Below are 25,042 nucleotides of genomic sequence, written 5' to 3' on the forward strand. Positions count from 1 at the left end.
TATCTACCTTGATTAATGCAAGGAAGCCAGCTTCCAGAGGCATTTATTATAGAGTCTGGAAGGCATATGTTCCTGGTGTGAATCCAGGGGTTGTCATCCCAGAAAGTATGTCATAGGTAGAATATTTACCCTTCTGCAAATGGGATTAGAGATGAAGCTGGCTTTGAGTACTATCAAGGGCCAGGTCTCAGACTTATCCGTATTGTTTCAACGTCCGCTTGCTTCGCATTCTTTGGTCCAAAGCTTTATACAGGTGGTATCGCAGCTTAATCCACCGGTTAGAGCACCCCTAAACCCTTGGGACTTGAATTTAGTTCTGTTGGCATTACAGAAACAGCCTTTTAAACCGATACAACATATTACCTTGGTCCTTTTGACAAGGAAGCTAGTTTTTCTGGTAGCCATTTCTTCTGCAAGAAGGGTATCAGAATTGGCGGCTCTTTCTTCTAAAGAGCCGTATTTAATCATTCACAAGGATAGAGTAGTACTGCGTCTTCATCCTAGCTTTCTAACAAAGGTGGTTTCAGGTTTTCATATAAACCAGGATATTGTTCTGCCTTCATTTTTTCCAGAGCCCTGTTCTACGGAAGAAAAGTCACTACATTCTCTGGATGTAGTGAGAGCGGTCAAAATCTATTTAGAGGCGACTGCTCAGATTAAAAAAAGGGGATGTTTTGTTTGCGTTGCCTGAAGTTCCTAAAAAAAGGACAGACAGCGTCAAAATCTACTATTGCTAAGTGGATTTGGCAAATAATTATTCAAGCTTATGGTTTGAAGAGGTGGGTTCCACCTTTTCAAATCAAAGCGCACTCCACCAGGGCTGTTAGTTCTTCATGGGCAGTGCCTCCATGGCTCATATCTGCAAGGCCGAAACTTGGTATTCAGTCCATACATTTACCAGATTCTATCAGGTGGAAGTAAGAGGCATGAGGATATCGCCTTTCGGCGCAGTGTGCTGCAGGTAGCAGCATAAGTCCTCAGGTCTGATTGCACCCTACTTTTGTTTGTGTCTCCATCCTCTCAGTTAGCATTGCTCTGGGACATCCCATACAGTTATTACTGTGGCTCTGTGTCCCATGATGTACGATAAAGAAAATAGGATTTCTATCCGCTTACCTGTAGAATATTTTTCTTGGAGTACATCACGAGACACAGAGGTCCCTCCCCTCTTCTAATACACATTTATTGCTTTGCAAAACTGAGGTACTCCCAGTAGGGAGGTGTTATATGGGGAGCTAAACTTCCTGTCTAGGGTGTGCCAGTGTCCACCTAAGGGTGCCTATATAACCCATACAGTTATCACTGTGGCTCTGTCCCGTGATGTACTCTAAGAAAGGGATTTTACAGGTAAGCTGTTATAAAAATCCTATTCTACCTTTCCGGCTGATCGGTATATAACAGTGTTTCTCAACTTCGGTACTCAAGGCGCCCCAACAGGTTATGTTTTTCAGGCTTTCCATTATTTTGCATAGGTCATTTGATCAGTTTCACTGCCTTAGTAATTACCATCTGAGGGAAATCCTGAAAACATGACTTGTTGGGGTGCCTTGAGGACTGGAGTTGAGAAACACTGGTGTATATAATATGGAAACTTCCTTTTTGTAAACCTACAAGTTTCCAAACTGTTCAAGCTATAAATGGGATGGGCAGATTTTTTTTATTTTTTTTTTACAGTCCAACGCTGACAGACTTTATGAAGGATGATTTCCAATGTTTTCCCGTCGGTACATAAAGTTAGAGAGGAGCTTTGGCTTGTTTAACAAGCTTGACAATCATAAACCTCCTGGCTGCCATCTGAACACGCTGTAACTGGGTTTAAGACTCTCAAACACCAGGAGAAGTGCAATTCCAGCTCTATCCGCGTACTCCGAATATAATCCTGCAAATACGAGGACTACTAAAATAAAATGTAATCCTTGTGTAATTATCTATGCAAGAGATGATGGTTGCAGGAAGAGGCTTTGAACTTCTTTTGAAGTGCAGCCAGGGGACATGTCACAGGAGGATAAAGGTGACGAAGGAGAGTGACATTGTTGCCTAGCCAACCACACGCATTGAAGGTAATTGAAAGAAGCGCAATACGGGATCACAATCTAAGATCCTGGCATAAAAATATTCCATACAGCGGGTAAAATAAGTATTGAACATGTCACCATTTTTCTAGGTAAATATATTTCTAAAGGTGCTGCAAACATGAAACTTTCACCATGTGTCGGTAGCAACCCATGCAATCCATACATACAAAGACACCAAAGCAAATAAGTTCAGAAATTAAGTTATGTGTAATAAAATGGAATGACACAGCGAAAAAGTTATTGAACACATGAAGAAAGGGAGGTGCAAAAAGGCATGGAAAGCCAAGACAGCAGCTGAAATCTATCAGTAATGAAAAAGAAATCCTGGCTGTGCCAGTGCAAATTTATATCAGCTGGTTCATTCTCAACTGATGGCCTATAAATGGTGTCTCATTACCAAGGTGTCACACAAGTAACATCTCATGATGTGTAAAAGCAAAGAGCTCTCTCAAGACCTTCTCAACCTTATTGTTGGAAAACGTACTGATGCACTTTTGATGGGGACTTTTTGATGCACTGATGAGGAGGCGCTAGTATGCAGCACTGATGGGCAGCCTTTTATGGGCACTGATAGGTATCACTGATGAGCACTGGTTGGCATCACCGGTGGGCACAGGTGGGCTTCACTGATGCGACTGCACTGATAATCAATGCACTGATTATCAGTGCAGACCCCTCCTGTCAGGAGAGCCGCTTGTCAGCTCTCCTCTACTCATGCACTGTCAGCGCAAATAGAGGAATGCCAATAACCATCGCTTCCTATTTACACTGTGATCAGCTGTGATTGGACACAGCTGATCTTATGGTAAAAAGCCTATGTCATAGACTCTTTACAGTGATCAGAGATGCAACTTATGTCCACTACTTATTCCAAACGAACAGAAGTGAGGGGGAAACAATTTAATGAAAATAAAATTGATTACAGGTTAAATAAAGTGGAACTTGAGTCAGGAAATTAGGTCCTGCTAGAACACTTCATGCTGACCCTTTTGCTATGTAAAACATTGAAAATAAGTGTCTATACAGTTTAAAGTCCAGTAATTCACTGTTTTACCCTGCTCTGCACATGCTCAGTTGCTCTCTATTTTAGGCACTGTGCTGAATTTGTAGAGGCTCATATGCTGACAGCCTAAAGATTTACTGCTGCTTAGGGGCTCTGGGCTTCAGAAAAATGACATCCTCCGGCAAGAAGAAACAGAAAATCAATGCTGGAGGCAATTTACAGCACACACTCATTTTGGTGTCATAATTATTAATGTGGAATGAATGTTCCTTGCTAAAGAACATTCTATTAATCAAGTTGTTATGGGTAAAGCGGTAGTAAACCTAGTAAACCCTGCCCCTCAAATGCTTCTTCTGAATGTAGCCAGTATGATAAAGCTTTCCATTCTGCATAATTATTTTCCCCTGTGGATGTTTCATACTTCATACTTTAATTCCAGGTTGTTTCAAAATTATGAAGCAATGGCTGTGAAAGTGTTTAACCACTTCAGCCCCGGACCATTTTGCTGGCCAAAGACCAGACCACTTTTTGCGATTCGGCACTGCGTCGCTTTAACTGACAGTTGCGGGGCTCCCAAACAAAATTGACGTCCTTTTTTTCCCACAAATAGAGCTTTCTTTTGGTGGTATTTGATCACCCCTGCGGTTTTTATTTTTTGCACTATAAACAAAATAGAGCGACAATTTTGAAAAAAACGCATAATTACTTTTTGTTATAATAAATATTCCCCAAAAATATATAAAAAAACATTTTTTTCCCTCAGTTTAGGCCGATACGTATTCTTCTACATATTTTTGGTAAAAAAAAATGCAATAAGCGATTATTGATTGGTTTGCGCAAAAGTTATAGCATTTACAAAATAGGGGATAGTTTTATGGCATTTTTATAATAATTTTTTTTTTTTTACTAGCAATGGCGGCGATCAGCGATTTTTATTGTGACTGCGACATGGCGGACACATCGGACATTTTTGACACATTTTTGGGACCATTGTCATTTATACAGCAATCACTGCTATACAAATGCACTGATTCCTGTGTAAATGACACTGGCAGTGAAGGGGTTAACCAGTGGGTGGCAGTGTAGGGGTTAAGTGTTCTTAGGGGCGTGCTAATAACTGTTGGGGGCTGGGCTTTCATTTAGTGAACACTGATCTCTGCTCCAATCACATGGAGCAGAGATCAGCGTCACTTGTTGCTAGGCAGAACGGGGAGATGCTGTTTACAAAGGCATCTCTCCGTTCAGCCGCCCGTGAGTCGGTCGCGGGTATGCCCGCGGCGATCGAGTCCGCGGGACCCGCGACCGCACTCACGGGGGTCCCGACCAGCACGCGAGCGCACTGCCGACGGCGCGTTCACGATGGCAGGGCAGCATTAAAGATTGGACGTACCTGTACGCCAATATGCCTGCCAGTGATATTCTGCCGACGTAAAAATGAAATTGGCATGGAAAGTCATGAATAATATTCTTATTTCTTTTCCCTGCACAGAATCTATCCCACCTTTGACACACCTTTGCCGGCTTGAGATCCGCTCCATCTTTAACACCGAGCGTCTACGGTCTAAAGACTACATACGCCAGCTGCCGATCCCTGCCTGCCTACAAGAATATCTTCACTACTCTAATGTGCTAAGTCTCTATGGCATTTCCACAGAAGACAATTTTCAGGAGAATAAACTGGAAAATATCACCCAAGCAAGTGATTGATTGAAATCCGTCTATCACTGGCACCGGACTCCTGGCTGAAAATCAGTATTGTATACTGGCTGTAAATATTCCTATTTTGTAATGGAACCTGGAGCTGCACAAAGCTGTACTGATAGGGAAAGCTGTGCTATGGGAATTATTAAAAAAAAATCCCAAGTAAATAAAGTGTACATAAAATTGCTGCATATAACATCATTTATTCTGACTACATACAGTACTGTGCAAAAGTTTTAGGCAGGTGTGAAGAAATGCTGTAAAGTAAGAATGCTTTCAAAAATATATATTTTAATTGTTTATTTTTATCAATTTACAAAATGAGTGAACAGAAGAAAAATCTAAATCAAATCAATATTTGGTGTAACTACCCTTTGGCTTCCAACCATTATCAATTCTTACACCTGCACAAAGTCAGGGATTTTGTAGTATATGATTATCCAATTATACCAAACAGGCGCTAATGATCATCAATTTCATATGTTGGTTGAAACACATTCCTTAACCACTTCAGCTCCGGAAGGTTTTACCACTTCCTGACCAGGCCATTTTTTTTGCGATATGTCACTGCGTCGCTTTAACTGACAATTGCGCGGTCGTGCGACACTGTACCCAGGTAAAATTGATGTCCTGTTTTCCTACAAATTTCTTTTGGTGGTATTTGATCGCCTCTGCGCTTTTTATTTTTTGCGCTATAAACAAAAAAAAGTCAGATAATTTTAAATAAACAATATTTTTTACTTTCTGCTAAAAAAACATTCCTAATGCATTTAAAAAAAAAATAAAAATAGTTTCTTCATAAAGTTAGGCCAATATGTATTCTTCTACATATTCTTTTGTCAACAAAATCCCAATAAACGTATATTGATTGGTTTGCGCAAAAGTTATAGTGTCTACAAAATAGGGGATAGATTTATTTATTTTTATTGTTTTTACTAGTAATGGCAGCAATCTGCGTTTTTTTTTAACTGGACTGCGACATTGCGGCTGACAAATCTGACACTGAGTGACACTTTTTGGGGACCCGTGACACCAATACAGCGGAGTTCCACATATTTCACTCCACGCCATGCAGTAGTAATGTGCATCCTTAAAATGAATTGGCAATTTATTTTAATTTTTTCTGTTCACTTATCTGATTTATGCCTATATCTAATTTCACTTCCTCCTTTAGGGGCCACGGCGCATTCATCATTTCTGGTTTTGAATTAGCTCCTAGGAGATCTTGGTCAGTTTGGCATGGCACTGCTCCTGTAACATTTAACATTGGCGTCTATGGAAATTCTTGGTCAGCTTGGCATGGCAAGCTGACCAAGATTGCACTGCACATGCACGAGATCGGCAGGTGCATGCTGGGTAGCCAGCATGCACAGAATCCAGGAAGGAGGACACTGTGGCTTCAGATGCCCACAATGGAGATGGCTGCGCTGTGCAGGAACTTCACAAAGTAAGAAAATGTTTCTGCACAAATAGAAAACTGGGCATAGTTTATAGCATACCTTTGTGAGATTGCAGGAGGCATGAGTATTCTAGGGGTATTTTTATCCTATAAGTCATATTTCGGCCGGAACTCTGCTTTAAGTAGAACTATATTATGTGTCAACATATAAGATGACACTAAAAGGGGGGCTGGGGGCCTTACAGGAAATCTAGATGAGTTAACACCTTATGGGTGTGGGTCAGCGTACCCCAGAATGCTACCAAAAAACAAAATTGGATGATAGACCCCAAGGAGAAGAAGCGGGTACCAAATGTGACAACAAGATTATAATACTGTAAAAATATCTTTATTAGGGACTACAACATACTACAAAAAAGCTAAATTTATCACCTCCACCCACCATCTAAAATTGACAACGTTGTCAGTTAACCGCTTGCCAACCGCCGCACACAGATGTACTTTGGCAGAATGGCACAGGCAGGCAAATAGGCGTACCTGTACATCCCTTTAAATATGCCTCCTATCGGGCGCACGCCCACGGGATCTCGATGTTCGCCGGGGGCCCACGATTGCGGTGTGGAGAGGTAGAACAGGGAGATGCCTAAACAAGGCATTTCCCCATTCTGCCTAGTGACTTGACAAAGATCTACTGCTCCCTGTCATCGGGAGTAGTGATCGCTGTCATATCAGTGGTAGCCCATCCCCCCACAGTTAGAACACCTCCCTAGGACACACTTAACCCCTTGATCTCCTCCTAGTGTTTAACCCCTTCCCTGTCAGTGTCATTTACACAGTAATCAGTGCATTTTTATAGAATTGATCACTGTATAAATGACAATGGTCCCAAAATAGTGTCAAAAGTGTCTGATGTGTCCGCCATAATGTTGCAGTCACAATAAAAATCGCAGATCGCCGCCATTACTAATAAAAAAAAAATAATAATAAAAATCCCATAAATCTATCCCCTATTTTGTAGATGCTATAACTTTTGTGCAAACAAATCAATATAAGCTTATTACGATTTTTTTTTTTTTTTTTACCAAAAATATGTAGAAGAATACATGTCGGCCTAAACTATTTTTTGGGGATATTTATTACAGCAAAAAGTAAAAAATAATGCTTTTTTTTTTTCAAAATTGTTGCTTTATTTTTGTTTATAGCACAAAAAATAAAAAATGCAGAGGTGATCAAATACCACCAAAAGAAAGCGCTATTTATGGGAAAAAAGGAACATTAATTTTGTTTGGGTGAGTAAAAAAAAAAATTTCTCCAAATTTTTTTCAAATCGCCTTTCAGGACAACACTGGAGAGAGCGCAGCTCTGCCCATTTTAACAGGAAACGCTTGCAGACCTTTAAATCCCTCCTCTTCCACCATGGCTTCAGTTATTGTGTTTCCTCCGTCATGGTGGATGCACATGCGGGAACCACGGGGCTGTGTCTCTCCAGGATGGAGTTGAAAGGCCTTACCTCGGTAAGGTGTTGTTTCGTACGACCATCCCAGCTCCCTCCCGGTACGATTGGAGGGCGATCCGGAGCCTCCAACCTTTTCCAACTCAGGGGAGCAATGGCCATCAGAATGTCCGGAGCTCTGTTTGGTTTTCGCGCTGGTAGGCTTTCTGACTTTTCCTCTGGCAGGCGGATGATGCGGCGGCCAGTGACGCGGCTTCCTGTTCGGACGGAACGACGAGTGGTTTCCGGTCGTTTGGAACGCAGGGGTTTGGGGGCGGGTCTTTACAACCGGTGTTTCCGCTTCCGGGCAGCGTAGTGACATCAGACCCGGCGAAGCTTAAAAGCTTGGCTGTTGGGTTTAGTCCCTGCTGCACTCTCTGCATGATGGAGGGATCATCAGCGTCGGTTGAGGCAGGCACCACAGGCACCGGTCAGGCCCAGGTAAGAGGGGCACAGCGGTGCTCTTTATTCTTCTCCTTATGGGCTGTATGTTTTTTGTCTTATGTTAGCTCCTTTTGGGGAGCCTGCCACTACAGTTCTCCAAGGTAATTTTTCTTGGATCTGTAGTCTATTGGTGGTGGCACTGGTGGCTTTGAGGGCTGGTGTTTTTTCTTCTATGTGCTGGTGATTGAGGAGCACCATGGATGGCGTTATTAGGTGTTTACAGTGGTAGTAAGACTTCGTCCATCTGTCTTTTAGGAAATTGTCTCGGGGAAACCAAAACATTCAAACCCGCCAAGCCAGAAGAAATGCCCCTCATGCAAGAATCCACTGCGTGAATCTTGCCAAAAAGCCTTATGCAGATCATGTATCAAGGAGCTGGTTGAGGAGGAATCCTCCCAACAGTACAAGGACCTGTTTTCCTCTGTTCGGGAGCTTGCAAGTTCCCTGAGCTCCGTTAAGACGCTGCTGGTCCAGAATCCATCAGGTCCAGGCAGTAGTCAGCAACCACCACTAAGTCCCAGGGCATCTATCTCCAAATATGGGGAGGATGGACTCAGGGGATGAGGGGACAAGCACTCTTCCTTCCCTCAGGGATTCAGAGGATGAGGTGGAAGAGGAGGATAACAGCCGTAGTTCCAAGTATAAATTGTCCTTGGAAGAAGTGGGCGATCTTCTGAAAGCAATTTACACAACATTGGATATCCAAGAAGAGAAGGTCCAGTTGTCAATTCATGACAAGATGTACCAGGGATTGGACGACACCAAGTCTAGCATGTTTCCAGTCCATAGGGTACTGTCTGATACAGTCAAAAGGGAGTGGAAGGATCCGGAAACAGCTCCTTTGCTTTCCAAAACCTTGAAAAGGCGGTTTCCTTTTGACGATAATGATTCAGAAGTTTGGAACAAAAAGCCACGGGTTGATTCCGCTTTTTCACAGGTACAGATTTAGCCTTTGAGGACATGGGGGTTCTCAAGGATGCAATGGACAAAAGGGCGGAATCCCTCTTGAAAAAGGCATGGGATTCTGTGTCTGCTAGCCTCAAATCAGCTATGGCGTCCACGGTGGTGGCTAGAAATCTTCAATGCTGGGTGTAGAAACTGAAAAGTCACGTTAAGGCAAGAACATCCCAGAAGGATCTTCTAGAGTCTTTTCCGTTGATCTTGAAGGTTGTAAAGTACATAGCTGACGCTTCAGCCGAGTCTATCAAGATGGCAGCCAGATCTTCGGCCCTAGTAAATTCCGCTAGGTGGGTGGTCTGGCTTAAAACTTGGTCAGGCGATACAGCCTCCAAGGTTAGACTGTGCGGCCTACCCTTCTCGGGGATCATCTTTTTGGTCCAGACCTAGAAACTATTCTAGATAGAACAGCGGACAAAAAGAAGGCTTTCCCTGCCAAAAAGAAGCAGGCAGCTAGGAAAAATTTCCATGCTTTTCAGCAGCTCCGAAAGGGTAGAGAGGACAGTAAAAGCCGTTGGGGCACCCAAAAGGGTAAGGGTAGATCCCCCTCCGAGCCACCTTCAAAAAGCAAATTACAGTCCAGTTCCAGTAGGAGGGAGGTTGTTTTCTTTCCTCCTGCAGTGGAACAAAACCTCTTCGAGCCAGTTTGTGAGGAACATTATTGCCCAGGGTTACAGTTTGGAGTTCCTGGAGCCCCCTCCAAACAGGTTTTATGTTACGGTCCTTCTGAAAGACCCAGACAAAGCCTCTGCAATGACAAACCCGTTACAGGATCTGATCCAGCAGGACGTAGTTGTCCAGGTCCCAAGACATCAGGAAGGGCAAGGTTTTTACTCCATTCTCCCGGTGAAAAAACCCTCAGGAAAGTATCTGTTGATTCTGAACCTAAAGTTCTTGAACAGGTCAATCCGCTACAAACATTTCGCATGGACACAATCCATTCGATAACAAAGTTGCTAACCCCAAACTTCTTCATGGCATCCCTAGACCTGAGGGATGCCTATCTACATATCCCGATTGCCCAGGCCTCCCAACGTTTCCTTTGGTTGGCAGTCAACCCGGGGACGTCGATCTGGCACCTTCAGTTCAGGGCCCTGCCTTTCGGGCTCTCGTCGTCCCCAGGATCTTTACAAAGATCATGGCGGAAGCTCTGGAGCCTCTAAGGTTGAGAGGGATTCCTGTGATTCCGTATTTAGACGACCTTTTGTTTTTTTGCAGACTCCAGGAAGCAGCTGTTAACAAACCTGCAAGTACACCTCAGAGATTTAGGTTGGCTCCTCAACTTGGAGAAGTCGAACCTAGAACCGAGTCAGGAAGTGACTTTTCTTGGCTATATAATCAATTCTGTCCTGCAGAAGGTTTTCTTACCGCAGGCAAAGTTGGAAAAAGTCCAGATGGCGATAAAACAGATTCAAACGAATTATGCGGTTTCAGTCCGCTCAACCATGGCAGTGTTAGGGCTGCTTACGGCCTCGATCCCAGCAGTACAGTGGGCCAGGTTCCACTCCAGGCTACTTCAGTTGTGTATCCTACAAACTTGGTCTCACCAGGTTTCGTTGGAGAAAAAGATCAATCATACCTCAAAGGTGAGACGAGCTCTGTGGTGGTGGAGGGATTCAGCCAATCTAACGAGAGGCCTCCCTTGGATGTTTCCAGTAGACCAACGTCTAACAACAGACGCAAGCGCCTGGGGTTGGGGAGCCCATCTGAATGGACTAACGGCCCAGGGGACTTGGTACAAGGCGGAGTCCCGGAGATCGTCAAACTGGCGAGAGCTCAAGGCCATTTTCCTAGCCCTTCTAGCCTTTCACCATCTGGTGAAGGGACATCATGTCCAGATCCTCTCAGACAATATGACTGCGGTGGCATATGTCCTAAAGCAGGAGGGAACCAGGAGCAGGGGTCTCATGGATCTAGCCAATCAGCTTTTCTGTTGGGCAGAACAGGGCTCCCAAAATCTGTTAGCCGATCTGCTCAGCAGAAGAAGACTGATAGAAGCAGAGTGGTGCTTGAATCAGGAGGTTTTTCTGATGATTACCAGAAGGTGGGGGCTCCCTCAAGTAGACCTATTCGCCAGTCAGCAGAACGCCAAGGTCCGCAGGTTCTTTTCTTTTCACCGAGAAGACCAGGCCTTAGGCTTAGATGCTCTAGCGCATCCATGGCATTACCGCCTGTGTTATGTCTTTCCCCCCTTCCCTCTAATCCTGATGGTCTTAAGAAAGTTCAGGGAGGAGGAGACCAGTTTGATTCTAATCACACCGTTCTGGCCAAAAAGGCCTTGGTTTGCAACGCTACTAAACCTGGCCACAGAGCCTCCTTGGAAACTACCGTTCAGGGAAGACCTTCTAATACAAGGATCAGTGGTTCATCCAGAGGCAGACCGTCTACACCTATCTGCTAGGCTTCTGAGGAAGATCTTCTAAAAGCTAAAGGTTTATCCGACAAGTTAGTAAAAACCCTACTCTCAAGCAGGAAAGAGGTGACTAGGGCCATATACCAAAAGGTGTGGAAGAAGTTTAATTCCTATTGCACCTCGGAGGGCTTCCAGGTGAAGAGTGTCATTTCGGTCCTCGAGTTTCTTCATGACGGAATGGAGAAAGGACTGGCAGACAGCACCTTAAAAACTCAGGTGGTGGCTCTTTCAGTTTATTTTGAAAAGACTCTATCTAGAGAAATTCTAATTTCAAGATTTTTTTAGGGCATTGGCATGAAATAGGCCAGTATCTATCAAAAGTTTTCCCAGTTGGGATTTATCTATAGTTTTGCAGGGTCTCACGGGGGTTCCGTTTGAACCCTTACAAGATGCTTGTCTGAAAAATGTAGTTCTAAAAACAATCTTTTTGGTGGCCATTACGTCGGCAGGACGAATCTGTGAACTTCAGGCCTTGGCAATCACGGAGCCTTTTCTGAAAATCTTTCCAGACCGGGTAGTCCTTCAAACAGACCCAGCGTTCCTTCCCAAGGTCTCCTCAAATTTTCACCGTTCTCAACAAATAGTGTTGCCTACGTTCTCCTCGGCTCCTGCTAATGCAGGTGAGGAAGCTTTCCATACCTTGGCCGTAAGGAGGTGCCTTCTTCAATTCTTGTCAGTCACCAAAGAATTCAGAAAGTCGAACGCCTGTTCATAGTCTTTTCAGGCCCTCGTAAGGGTGAAAAAGCCTCTAAAAGCACTCTGGGTAGGTGGCTCAGAGGGGCAATTACAGAGGACTATGGAGCTAAGGGAGTAATACCTCCCGCAGGGATCGCAGCTCATTCCACAAGAGCAATGGCAGTATCCTGGGCCGAGAGGGCTGGTGCTACGCCTGATCAGATTTGCAAGGCGGCCACATGGTCAAGCTATTCGACCTTTCTCCGACACTACAGGTTGGACTTATTGTCAGCTGCGGATCAGGCCTTCGGTAGGAAGTTACTGCAGGCAGTAGTCCCACCCTAGGGTAAGCTTCTTGGTTATCCTCTCCAGGGTTGTCCTGAAAGGCGATTTGAGAAAGACTTAGACTTACCGGTGACGGTATTTCTAAGAGCCTTTCAGGACAACCGCTAGTTTCCCTCCCTTTTTTCTAGCTTATAATTGGTATAAGTATGTATCATGGTTGTTTTGTGTGTTTTTTCTGTGCTTTGTTTTCCAGTATGCCGGAGGCCACAATAACTGAAGCCATGGTGGAAGAGGAGGGATTTAAAGGTCTGCAAGTGTTTCCTGTTAAAATGGGCAGAGCTGCGCTCTCTACAGGGTTGTCCTGAAAGGCTCTAGTCTAAGCCCTTGTACACAGGGTCAGACATTCCGACAACAAAATCCATCGGATTTTGTCCAAAACTGGTGTTGCATACACACGGTCGCACAAATTTGTCGGAAAATCCAATCATTCGGAACGTGATGACGTTTCATTACGACGGGACTACGTTCAGGCTAGTAATTTGATCTGAGCATGCGTGGCACTTTGTCCGATCGGAATTCTCTACAAACGATAGGACAAAGTCCCATCGGACCATGTTGTCGGAAAATTTTATAGCCCAGCTCTAAAACTTTGTCGGTCGGATATTCCGACGGAAACAGTCCGATGGAGCCCACACACAGTGGGGTTATCCGACAACACGGTCCGATCGGACATTTTCCGTCGGAATGTCCGACCGTGTGTACAAGGGCTAAGTCTTTTTTTTTTGCACATTAATAAATTTTGTGTTTTTGAGTGGAAACTCCACTTTAAGCTACCTCAAAGTATAATTTGAAACCTACCTGCCTGTTTTGTTATCTGCTCAATGGCTGAGATAAATGTACTCCTGTGCATGCATGGGAGTGACATCCTGCACCAGCCACAAAAAAAAAAATGGCTGAAGATTGGCACCTGGAAGAAGCTCAGAAGATGTTAGCACTGGTGAGGGACCTCAGACCATTGAAGCAGAGGTAAGTGTTGCAGACTTTAGTTCCAATTTAGGTTACTGATTATTATTTTAGTGGGTACTCTAAAACATCCACAGCCAGTCATTTTTAGGGGGAACAGCTGATCGGTTGATTGTTGACCATGTCAAATTTTTTGTCTTAGCGCAAATATTTCCATGAAGTAGGACTAGCTCGGGGTGTCAGGCCTGTGCCCATAATCACATGATCACAAACACTTGTACAGTATTTTCATGCATGTCCATGCGCCCATCTTTAACATACTGTGATTATACCATCATTGGATTGGACCTTGTTTGGTCAACCACCAAGCGTGTGTAAGCCCAAACAGTGAACGCCTCTTATTTGCTCCCTTTTGGTCTGTAAAATATACTATTGAAAGCATTTTGTTAAAACTTTTCAAAAAATTCCAATTGATCTGCCATAAATCCATTGCGCTTCGAACTTCCTCCTTACCCTGCCAGTGCTGCACCAAAATCCCAATTAACTGCCTTGCCCAGTTCTCTTTGGACAACAGAACACCTCCATCCTATGGTATAGAGATGATTGGGTGGGAGAAGTTGTGCATCCCTAATACACTTCTAGTCCTAGGGTGACAACGCAGATTCTACATGTATACAGTAAAGTTGATGAGTGTTGTCACCTTGCGACTGGCAGCAGGGTGAAAATATGTGAAAATAAAGGGAAAGTAACCCTGAAAAAGAATGCAGCCACCACATCTAAGGGCTGGCAGTCAGCAATATATAATGTTTTTCTTTTTTGAGTTTTGATGCTTGATTTAGGACTTGGGGCTCTAGGATTCATGTTTTTGGCGGGGCCAGATTATCATTTTTAATATGAAGGAAATCTAGAGGATTTTTAAAGGTTATAGATTTACATATGGAGTTGTCATCAACTTAACTTAAAGTAAAGTACTTTAAAAAAAAAAAATTTTTTGGATAGAGCAAGGAAGGGTTACAATCTGTTTGATTTTTTTTTTTGCCATCTGTGTCCTATTGGGGAGATTTACCTTCCCTCCCTGTCCTATAGCCAAACAGGAAGTGAGAGGAAATCCCTGCAAATAAAGGAAATTCCTTGGGGACCCCCAGGTCACCAGAACTAATGCCCCTATTGGAAGATTTCCCCTCTATTACTTTACTGGGGACAACCCAAAATTTGGGATTTTTTTACTTTCACGCTCAAACTGATAAATGCTCCCACGCATGGGTCAGGACCACCACGCTATCAAATTTGAAATCGCCACCAACACCACCCTCCAAAAACCGAACCAGTAAACAAAAATACACTGGACCAGATCTGAGAAGAAACTACACTCAGAACTCTTCAAAACCACATTATCAAACAAAATAGCAACGCTAAATCTGAACCACTCAACAGAACAAACACTCAGCTCCTTAAACAAGGCATTACTACAAACAGCAGACTCAGTCGCTCCGAAACTTAGAGCACTCACCCGCAGCAAAAATTCTGGATGGTTTAATGGCATTCTTAGTCTACTGAAACGGGAACACAGAAGAGCTGAAAGAGCCTGGAGAAGAAATTCTACAAAGGAAAACCACACAAACTACAAAGCACTCACAAAGAAATATCACAAAGCAAAAAAAGAACATTTCTCAAACACCATCTCAAAAGCCTTAAACTGCCCTCGTGAACTTTTCAAACTAGTCGCTCAGACTATGAACCCTACCTGCCTTGAGCTCCCAGCAAACGAAACTCAAGAATTCTGCAACGAGTTATCAGATTTTTTTATCGACAAAGTTGACAACATTCGGAAAATAATTCAACAGAAAAAAACAACCAACCCTATTCAACCAAAGCAAAAAGAGGAAATCGACTCAAACATCACACAATCAACAAATTTTTCGCTGATCCCAATCACCACTGACACCACCAAAAGTATTAGGCGCCTCCGAGACAGCACATCACCCAATGACATCATTCCCACAAAACTCCTGAAAGAATGTTCCGACATCTTGGCTCCTACTATAACACATCGCGTAAATCTGTTGTTCAAAGAAGGGATTGTTCCGATCGCCCTCAAGCAAGGCGTAGTCAAACCCCTCTTAAAGAAACCCAACCTCAACCCCAAAGACCCTAACTAACGCAGACCAGTAACAAGTCTGAACACCATCTCCAAGATTATGAAGAAAGCAGTAGTACAACAGCTACAACTTCATCTGGACACACACAAACTGTTGGACCCACTGCAATCAGGCTTCCGCCCAGGCCATGGCACAGAGACAACACTTCTAAAAATATGGGACGATGCCCTTGAAGCAGCTGATAACGGAGAATCATGTCTCCTGGTACTGCTGGATCCCAGGCAGCATTCGACACAGTAGACCACAATACTCTTCTCATCCGCCTCAAAGAAGTAGCAGGAGTTACAGACTCAGCTCTACCATGGTTCGCTTCCTTCCTAGGAAATCATTCAGACAGTGAAACTAGGAGCCTTCACCTCTGAATCTCGCACAATCTCTTATGGAGTCCCTCAAGGATCACCCTTGTCACCTGTGCTCTTCAACATCTACATGTTTTCATGTGACAACACTGAAGAAATTACACTTTGCTACAATGTAAAGTAGTGAGTGTACAGCTTATATAACAGTGTAAATGTACTGTCCCCTCAAAATAACGCAACACACAGCCATTAATGTGTAAACCGCTGACAACAAAAGTGAGTACACCCCTAAGTGAAAATGTCCAAATTGGGCCCAAAGTGTCAATATTTTGTGTGGCCACCATTATTTTCCAGCACTGCCTTAACCCACTTGAGCATGGAGTTCACCAGAGCTCCACAGGTTGCCACTGGAGTCCTCTTATACTCCTCCATGACAACTTCATGGAGCTGGTGGATGTTGAAGACCTTCAGCTCCTCCACCTTTCGAGGATGCCCCACAGATGCTCAATAGGGTTTAGGTCTGGAGATATGCCTGGCCAGTCCATCACCTTTACCTTCAACTTCTTTAGCAAGGCAGTGGTCATCTTGAAGGTGTGTTTGGGTTCGTTACATTGGAATACTGCCCTGCGACCCAGTCTCCGAAGAGAGGGAATCATGCTCTGCTGCAGTATGTCACAGTACATGTTGGCATTCATGGTTCCTTCAATAAACTGTAGCTCCCCAGTGCCGGCCGCACTCATGCAGCCCCAGACCATGACACTTCCACCACCATACTTGACTGTAGACGAGACACACTTGTCTTTGTACTCCTCACCTGATTTACACCATACACGCTTGATACCATCTGGACCAAATAAGTTTATCTTGGTCTCATCAGACCACAGGACATGGTTCCAGTAATCCATAGCCTTAGTCTGCTTGTCTTCAGCAAACTGTTTGCAAGCTTTCTTGTGCATCATCTTTAGAAGAGGCTTCCTTCTGGAACGACAGCCATTCAGACCAATTTGATGCGGTGTGCGGCGTATGGCCTGAGCACTTACAGGATGACCCGCCACCCCTTCAACCTCTGCAGCAATGCTGGCAGCACTCATATGTCTATTTCCCAAAGACAACCTCTGGATATGACGCTGAGCACGTGCACTCAACCTCTTTGGTCAACCATGGTAACCCCTGTTCTGAATGGAACTGTCCTATTAAACCGCTGCATGGTCTTGGCCACTGTGCTACAGCTCAGTTTCAAGGTCTTGGCAATCTTCTTATAGCCTAGGCCATCTTTTATGTAGAGCAACAATTCTTTTTTTCAGATCCTCAGAGAGTTCTTTGCAGTGAGGTGCCATGTTGAACTTCCAGTGACCAGTATGAGAGAGTGAGAGCCTTAGCACCAAATTTAACACACCTGCTCACAATTCACATCTGAGCCCTTGTAACACTAATGAGTCACATGACACCGGGGAGGGAAAATAGCTAATTGGGCCCAATTTGGACTTTTCACTTAGGGGTGTACTCACTTTTGTTGCCAGCGGTTTAGACATTAATGGCTGTGTTGAGTTATTTTGAGGGGATGGCAAATTTACACTGTTATACAAGCTGTACACTTACTACTTTACATTGTAGCAAATTGCCACATGCTTGACATGATAATTTTTCAATAAAGAATTAATTTTAATACTTTGAATTTATTAATTTTTGCTGATAAAAAAAAAACCCATGGGGAATCCTCCCATGCTGTGGGATTGTGCCCTATTGCTGTCTGTAAAAGCCATTCAGCGGCTCATGAACCACTAGGATGGCTTTTACAAGATGGGGAATCGCTGGCTGAAAACAAAGATATCTGGATGATGACAGTAGCTGCAGGCCTCATCCAGATATCAGCACTTCATATGATGGCCTTCCAGCTGGAAATGGGTAAATGAAGTTCTCTACTTTGTTTTCTTTTGGTCTGTGAGCGTGGGAACCCTAGGACAGGAAGTGTGTTCCTGGCAGAATCACCATGTGAAAAAAGGCTGGAAAAAGAAAAGGAATGTAGCTGCCACATCTACACTGGCAAGCTGCAATATATACCGTTTTATTCTTAGGTTTAGTCCTTATTAGGGCCTGTGGCTTTTTTATTTATTTATTTATTTTTTTTGCTCCTACAAGCTAATTAGAAACTAGGAAAGTTGTAAGGTAGAGGACATGTCATAAAATTTCAGGTTCACGTTGGCATCATCCCATAAATGAATATGGTATTTTTGAAAACAAAAGTAGTGGGACTTTAAATATGCCAAATGAGAACGTCAGAATAAAAATCAATATACATTTTATTACACATAAAACATTGCAATACACACAATATTAAAAACATAGATCTGCATGAAGAAACTTTGCGATAAATACACAAATATGTAGATCTGATGGCTACATGTACTTGTAACTGGTCTACGCATTACGTGGGATTCCCCGCTTCTTCAGGACCATACATATATTTGCAAGTGTGTTATATACGGAATTTATTACTCAATATCATAAATCATCAAAACAGAGGAGAGGAATTCAGGATCTGTCTCAGATGTTTTTCCTATCGGCCCATAGGATATAGGACCCATTTTAATTAAAACTAAACTTTGAAACAGTAAAGAAAAAATCTTCTAGCCAAATGTCTGAAAGTTTTACATTGAAAGGATATTTGAGTTTTAAGGGCACTCTTTTTTTCCCTTTTGCACTAACCTACAGTTCAGCACCTCGTAGCAAGCAACCGTAACAGGTGTTAATTGCAGCAGGGAATATGCGACACATGAACAGCATCTGTTTATGCCCCTCTGACTGGTTAATAATTATCATAACATTTATTTCACCGGTTTAGTATGTAGATGACAAAGTCTATTATGAGTCATTAGAAGGAGTTTATAACCATGGCACTTGCAGCAAGATGGTTTTGGTAGAAAGACAGTCCATCTGGTAACTAGAGATAACACAAGGTAGTAAAATATAATGGCCAAGGTTAATATGCAAGAGTTTGAAATAACTTTAACTCTCAGAATGGCAAAGACTTACAAGACCGTCTGCTTCTCTCCAAATCACTATCAGTAAAGAATGAAATGGTTTTCCTTTGTTCCTCTTGAGCACAATTCTTTACTTTTTAACGATTATCTGCAAGATGTACGCTGTTATTAGAGATTAAAGAGCGACTTTAGGCAACAAGGAAAATCATTTCATGAATGGTTGCTGCTAGCCAGAAAACATTGCGGCTCTGCCAAGAGTAGGAAGTGCGCTTGGTTTATCTTAATTAGACTTTTTCAAAACTATCCCATGATCCGCCAGATCGTTAGGGATTTTGGATAGATATCCATTCTATTTATACTTTACACATTCCATGCACAAATATGCATCTTATCGTATAGAAGGAGCAAATAACCTATTTCTTATCCACTTATGGTCCGCTCTATAGCAGTTTTACTGCTACAAGGTGGCACCTCTGCGCCGGTTCAAGTGTATATATATATATATATATACAGTATGTGATACGGCTCTTCCAGGTAGCGGGCATGAACACGCACTGCTGAGGACTCACCTGCCCTTCTGACAAAACGGCAATCTGACTTGTTTACATAGGCAGATCCCCATTCTCCCTCTGTATCGAACAATCGGTGGGTGCTGGGGGACATCGAGTCCGCTTTACCTGCTGATCAGCTCCCACTGTGTATAATCACTGACATCAATGATGGGACACCATTCTTTCCACTGACACCAATTATGGGGCAATATTCCTCCCACTGATGACAATAATTCTGCCACTGACATCAGTGATGGGACACCATTCCTTGCACTGACACCAACAATAGAATACTATTCCTCCCAATGACACTGGGGTGCTATTCCTCATTTTACTGATCATTCGTGCTAAGTCATTTATTAATTCCCTCTGACCACCAAGACTAAAGCCATCTCTAACTGATGCTTGGGAATTTACTACTCCTGTTGTTCACAGTCTGGCCCACCTGAAGTCTGAAGGAAGTAAACTGGCCCTATGTTTATAATGTTTGGAGACCCCTGATCTAGATGATCACAAATGTTTCTTGGGTCGACAGCCTGGACATGCAGTACTTGCACTCTTTTAATAGGTGCAAACACTAACATTAGAAAAAAACTCAAGATACACTATCAATGACCTCCCGATTAGTATATCATCCCAGCGCTCAAACTCCCCCTCCCCCCAGCTGCCACTTAAAAAATTAAATATATCTCTCAGAAGGTGAAAAAAGCAAACCTACCACTTACAATGCAAAAAACACCTTGTGGCGCTACAAAAACTACACACTGTTAAATAGCAGTGTACTCTGATAACCAAAACTACACAACGTGAAAATTATAAACACATGTGCATAAATAAATATAATCAACAATAAAATAAATCGTGATTAAATAACGAAAAAATGCAATCAAAAAAATAATCGCACAAAAGTGATACAGTGAATATGTGACAAAACATAAATATAAGAAATGAACACAATGACAAATAGTGCTCTAATGAAGATGTGCAGTTCCAAAATAAATTAGATTGATCTTCAATCAAATACAATTATTGAGGAGCAATAACTGTAATGATGGCAATAGTTCAAAAAAAGAAGAAGAATTCATATTCAAGTGAACATTCTGTAACCAAGTGTCCATCAAACGCAGAGCCTCCACCGCACCCTTGGTGTTAGTGCCCCCCTTGTTTAGAACACTCACCAGCAGTATTGCCCAGCACTCTCGTGTCGGGCAAAAAACGCTTATAATGTATACAGATGATGACTATTTCTCCAGCCACTTCTTGTGAAAACTTCGCAGGCAGAGGATAATCACTTAATATCTCAGAGTTACCTCAGGGAGACAAAAGAAACTTCCCATAGTGCAACATTGCAAAACTATTTTTAATCTCAATAAAACGTTCAATTAAAATCACACTCACATGGATCCAATTAAAAACAGGCACTTCAAATAGACAATCCACTGGTCAATTCAAAGATCCTTCACTCATAGGCATTGGTGAGTACACTGGAAGCAAGCTAAGTTCATATCACATAGCACCGTCTCTACACAAGGTATCTGATAGAGACGTGATATCCAGTCCTTCAACTTGTGTGTTCTCCTTCCTCCGCCTTCTTTCTAGTCTTTTACTGTGTGTGCTGGTCGCCATATAGCCACGCCCCCCCTGACTCTTTACATTGGTGGTTACTGTAAATGCTCCTATTACATTAGTGGTTAGTGTAAACCCCTATTACATTAGTGGTCATTGTAAATCCCTATTACATTGGGGGCCAGTGTTGAACCTCCTCTTTGAATTTGCAGGCGGTAACAAAAAATCAACATTGCCATTGATCAAACCCTCCCCTCCCCCCATCACTTTTCTGTCTATTGATGGGACTCCTCACCCCCCCCCAGTCCATGGTGTGAGAGCAGTGAGGGGATGATGTGCTGTAACCTCTAGCAACCAATCAGTAAGGATTAATGATGTGCTGCAACCTTTAGTAACCAATCTGTAAGCAGTATTGATGTACAGTAGAGCAGAAATCATGTGATGTAACCTCTAAAAACTAATTAGTGAGCCATAATGTGTGCTGTAACCTCTAGCAACCAATCAGTGAGCGGTAATGATACACTGTAACCTCTGGCAACCAATCAGTGAGCGGTAATGATACACTGTAACCTCTGACAACCAATCACAATCGCTGCCTGATCTGATTCAGTAAATGGATTTTGAGTCTAGCTTCTATTTATTGTATGTATCCGAGCAGCTGGAGAGCAAAACTGCATGGATGGGGGCCCAAGAAAATGTTTGCCCGGGATCCAATCAATATTAAAGAGGGCCCTGCCTATGGGGAACATCTATATATAATTCCATATAATTAAAATAATTCTAAAGACGGGCACCCCTGCCTCGGGGTAACCTCATACAAAGTAAAAGAGGAAAACATTTTTTATGAGGGTGGGGGAGCAAAGACCCCAGAGGTGAAAGAAAGAGAAAGTAAAAAAAAGAACAGATGTGAGGAGAAGAGGAAAAAAAAGGGGAGGAAGAGGAAAACGATGGGCTCCCAAATTTTGAGAATTGGGAGTAACTTGCATGTTTTTAGAAAGATCATTTGGCTAACTGTCTACATTGTCAGTGTTTGAAGAGCTAAGGTGACACAGGATTGTTCATAAGAGTAATCCCTAGATACACATGCATATATCAGCTGAGCACAGACATGCTTATACCCCATGGAGATGCTTATATCCCATTCTAGCCAGCCAGTTCAGTCAGAGTTTTAGTTTAACCCATAGAAGTGTGATTTTCCAAGATGTCTTTGATTTGATGGGATGAGTGACAATTACTGCATGTCAGTGGGCATCTTTATTTTGGTTAAACCATGGACATTAACCACTTGGGATCCGCGCTATTGCAAAATGACGGCAATAGCGCGGACCCACATTTTCGGGACTACGTCTATTGACGTAGTCCCGGTTACGAGCGGCCTGCGCGCCCCCTGAGGGGCGCGCGCGGCGCGCTCTGTGATCGGCGAGTCCGTGAGACTCGCCTGATCACCGATCCGTGTAAGGGGTCGATCCCGACCCCTTATCACGTGATCAGCTGTCAGCCAATGACAGCTGATCATGTGATAAAACGGAGCCGGTAATCGGCTAGTATTCCTCCTCGCGCTGACAGCGCGAGGAGAAAAAAAAAAAGCCGATCGCCGGCGGCCGTGTTCGGGACATCAGTCCCGATCACGGCCAGCAATTTAAAAGGACACCTGCCCCCTGCCAGTGCCCACCTGCCACCCGCAGTGCCATCCTGAAATAAAGTAAGTGCCCCCCTGTCAGTGCCACCCAGCAGTGCCCATAGTGCCCACAGTGCCACCCAGCAGTGCCCACAGTGCCACCCAGCAGTGCCCACAGTGCCACCCACAGTGCCACCCAGCAGTGCCACCCAAAATCTGCCTCAGGTGCTGCACCCCAGTGCCGCCCATCAGTGCCCAGCAGTGCCGCCCATCAGTGCCCAGCAGTGCCGCCCATCAGTGCCCAGCAGTGCCACCTATCAGAGCCACCTATCAGTGCCACCTATCAGTGCCCATCAGTCCCATCTATCTGTGGTACCTATCAGTGCCCATCCGTGCCACCCATCCGTGCCACTTATCCGTGCCATCTTATCTTTGCCCATCAGTGCCGCCTTATCTGTGCCCATCGGTGCCGCCTTATCTGTGCCTATTAGTGCCGCCTTAACTATGCCTATCAGTGCCCACCAGTGCAGCCTATCAGTGCCCACCAATGCAGCCCATCAGTGCCCACCAATGCAGCCCATCAGTGCCCACCAATGCAGCCTATCAGTGCCGCCTAATCAGCGCACTTCAATGAAGGAGAAAAATGACCCGTTTGCAAAATTTTATAACAAACTATTAAAACATGATTTTTTTTTTTTTTTGCATCTTTTTTTGTTTGTTTAGCAAAAAATAAAACTCCGAGCTGTAACTAAATACCACCAAAAGAAAGCTCTATTTGTGGGAAAAAAATGATAAAAAATTCATTTGGGTACAGTGTTGTATGGCCGCGCAATTGTCACTCAAAGTGCATCAGCGCTGAAAGCTGAAAATTGGTCTGGGACTGAGGGGGGTTTAAGTGCCCAGTAAGCAAGTGGTTAAACTGTATTTTTCTGAAAACCACTGCAAATGTATGGTGTGAACAATGCACATAGAAAACCGTTATTTTTGTGTGTACAGACGAACACCTCTCAATATGGTGGAGCGTTTATGATGGGTAGAGTTGGTAAGCAACCGGAATTGCAGAATTCGTTTAATTTTTTTTTTTATCTTCATTTCCTGTTCCAGAGATGCAACACCTGTGAATCTATTTGCGTCTGAGTTCAATGTGAAACTGGACAGACCACAGATCCTCAGGCATTTGCAATAGATACCCAGGTGATCCCATGGTACCAGTTCTTGCTGATTTATGCCTTTCCTCCATTATAGCTTTTTCAACGTCTGCTTCATAGGAGGCACGTGACAGAAATGCCGGCGATCTTAACGGCACTAGCTTGGCGTGGTATTCCAGCATCATGAACATGTCAGTGGACAGTCCTTGGATACTTCCAACCCACCCAGGCCTCCTGTCACAAGGTCCTATCTTCCGTCCTTCCTTACAGTCGCTTGCTTTGACAGCATGACTATTACAGCCAGAATCTTGACGGGTAGAGGAGTGTCTGATGCAGTCATTCCCATGTTTTTGAGAGCCAGGAAAGCATTCCCAAGATCCCAGGTTATCAGCCAATAAAACAAATGGCACAGCAGCATAGTCTGCTGTATACAAATAATGTTAGGCTGAGAAAAAAAAAACTCTTCCAGTCTATGATGTGTCTCCCGTATATATTTCCATGCTAAATATTCTAGTTTGGCTGAAAGTACCTTCAAACTCCTTTCTAAATAAGGCTTGAATGTATGTGGCAGTTTTTCAGCACAGATGGAGAAAGAGCTAGCCAAATTGCAAAGTTAATAAAAGCCTTCAAATAGTGTTCATGTCTATATAAAACAAAAATAAAATTAAAAAAATAGCAGAGCTGGTGATAAATACAAAATCACAATGGAATTCTGAGTAGATAAAGGAAGATTCTACAATTGTAAAGCCTACAACAAAACAGCCTATCCTCCTGTGATTTTCCTTAGAGAAGCCACATTTGGGAAGGGTATTGATCCTCATAACTGTGCGTTGGCTATTTTATTTGTGCAGTCTTCAGTTTCTAATCCGAGAAAGTCCTGAAGATAATTTGCATCTCAAAAACAAAGAGAAAAAAAAAACAGAATTACACAGAAGCCGTTTTACAATAAGAGCTGTCTCTTAGGAAATTCAAGATCAGAAGGGGGTTTTACTAAACAAGACAAGGCATACATATTTTATTTTTTAAAGAACTTCTGAACAATGCACAAAAGTACAGACTAGCATGTTCCTTTTGATTTATTTTCAAATGCTCTGCTGGTTGTCTAAACAAATCACTTATTGTTTGGCTAGTTGGTAATGATTTCCAGTCTTCACTGAGTAATAATTGGCACATTTTACACCACAGTGAAGCTGTGTTTAGATTCTTAGAAAAAAAAAAATCAAAGGCAACTAGATTACATCTATCTTGTTTCTACTACAGACAAGAAGAATAAAAGTTAAAGATCTATCATTTCTGTTCTGTCTCCAATGGGA

At 43.2% G+C, this 25,042-nt stretch overlaps 1 protein-coding gene across 3 annotated transcripts in view; it reads left to right on the forward strand.

Annotated features, from left to right (window-relative positions):
- Positions 1 to 25,042, forward strand: part of ASB3 (ankyrin repeat and SOCS box containing 3) — a 301,962-nt gene that overhangs the window by 249,306 nt on the left and 27,614 nt on the right. For 2 of the 3 annotated variants that reach the window (XM_077485558.1, XM_077485557.1), the window contains one exon: positions 4,568 to 4,966. The exons of the other annotated variant lie outside the window; for it this stretch is intronic. In XM_077485558.1, the coding sequence (XP_077341684.1) occupies positions 4,568 to 4,785 (218 nt within the window). In that variant the 3' untranslated portion in view covers positions 4,786 to 4,966. Of the gene's footprint in view, positions 1 to 4,567; positions 4,967 to 25,042 lie in introns of those variants that run through there. 3 annotated transcript variants of the gene reach the window in all.

The sequence above is a fragment of the Lithobates pipiens genome, unplaced genomic scaffold (assembly GCF_037356315.1).
Source record: "Lithobates pipiens isolate NorthernLeopardFrog02 unplaced genomic scaffold, aLitPip1_a1.2 Scaffold_18, whole genome shotgun sequence".
Taxonomy (NCBI): Eukaryota; Metazoa; Chordata; class Amphibia; order Anura; family Ranidae; genus Lithobates; species Lithobates pipiens.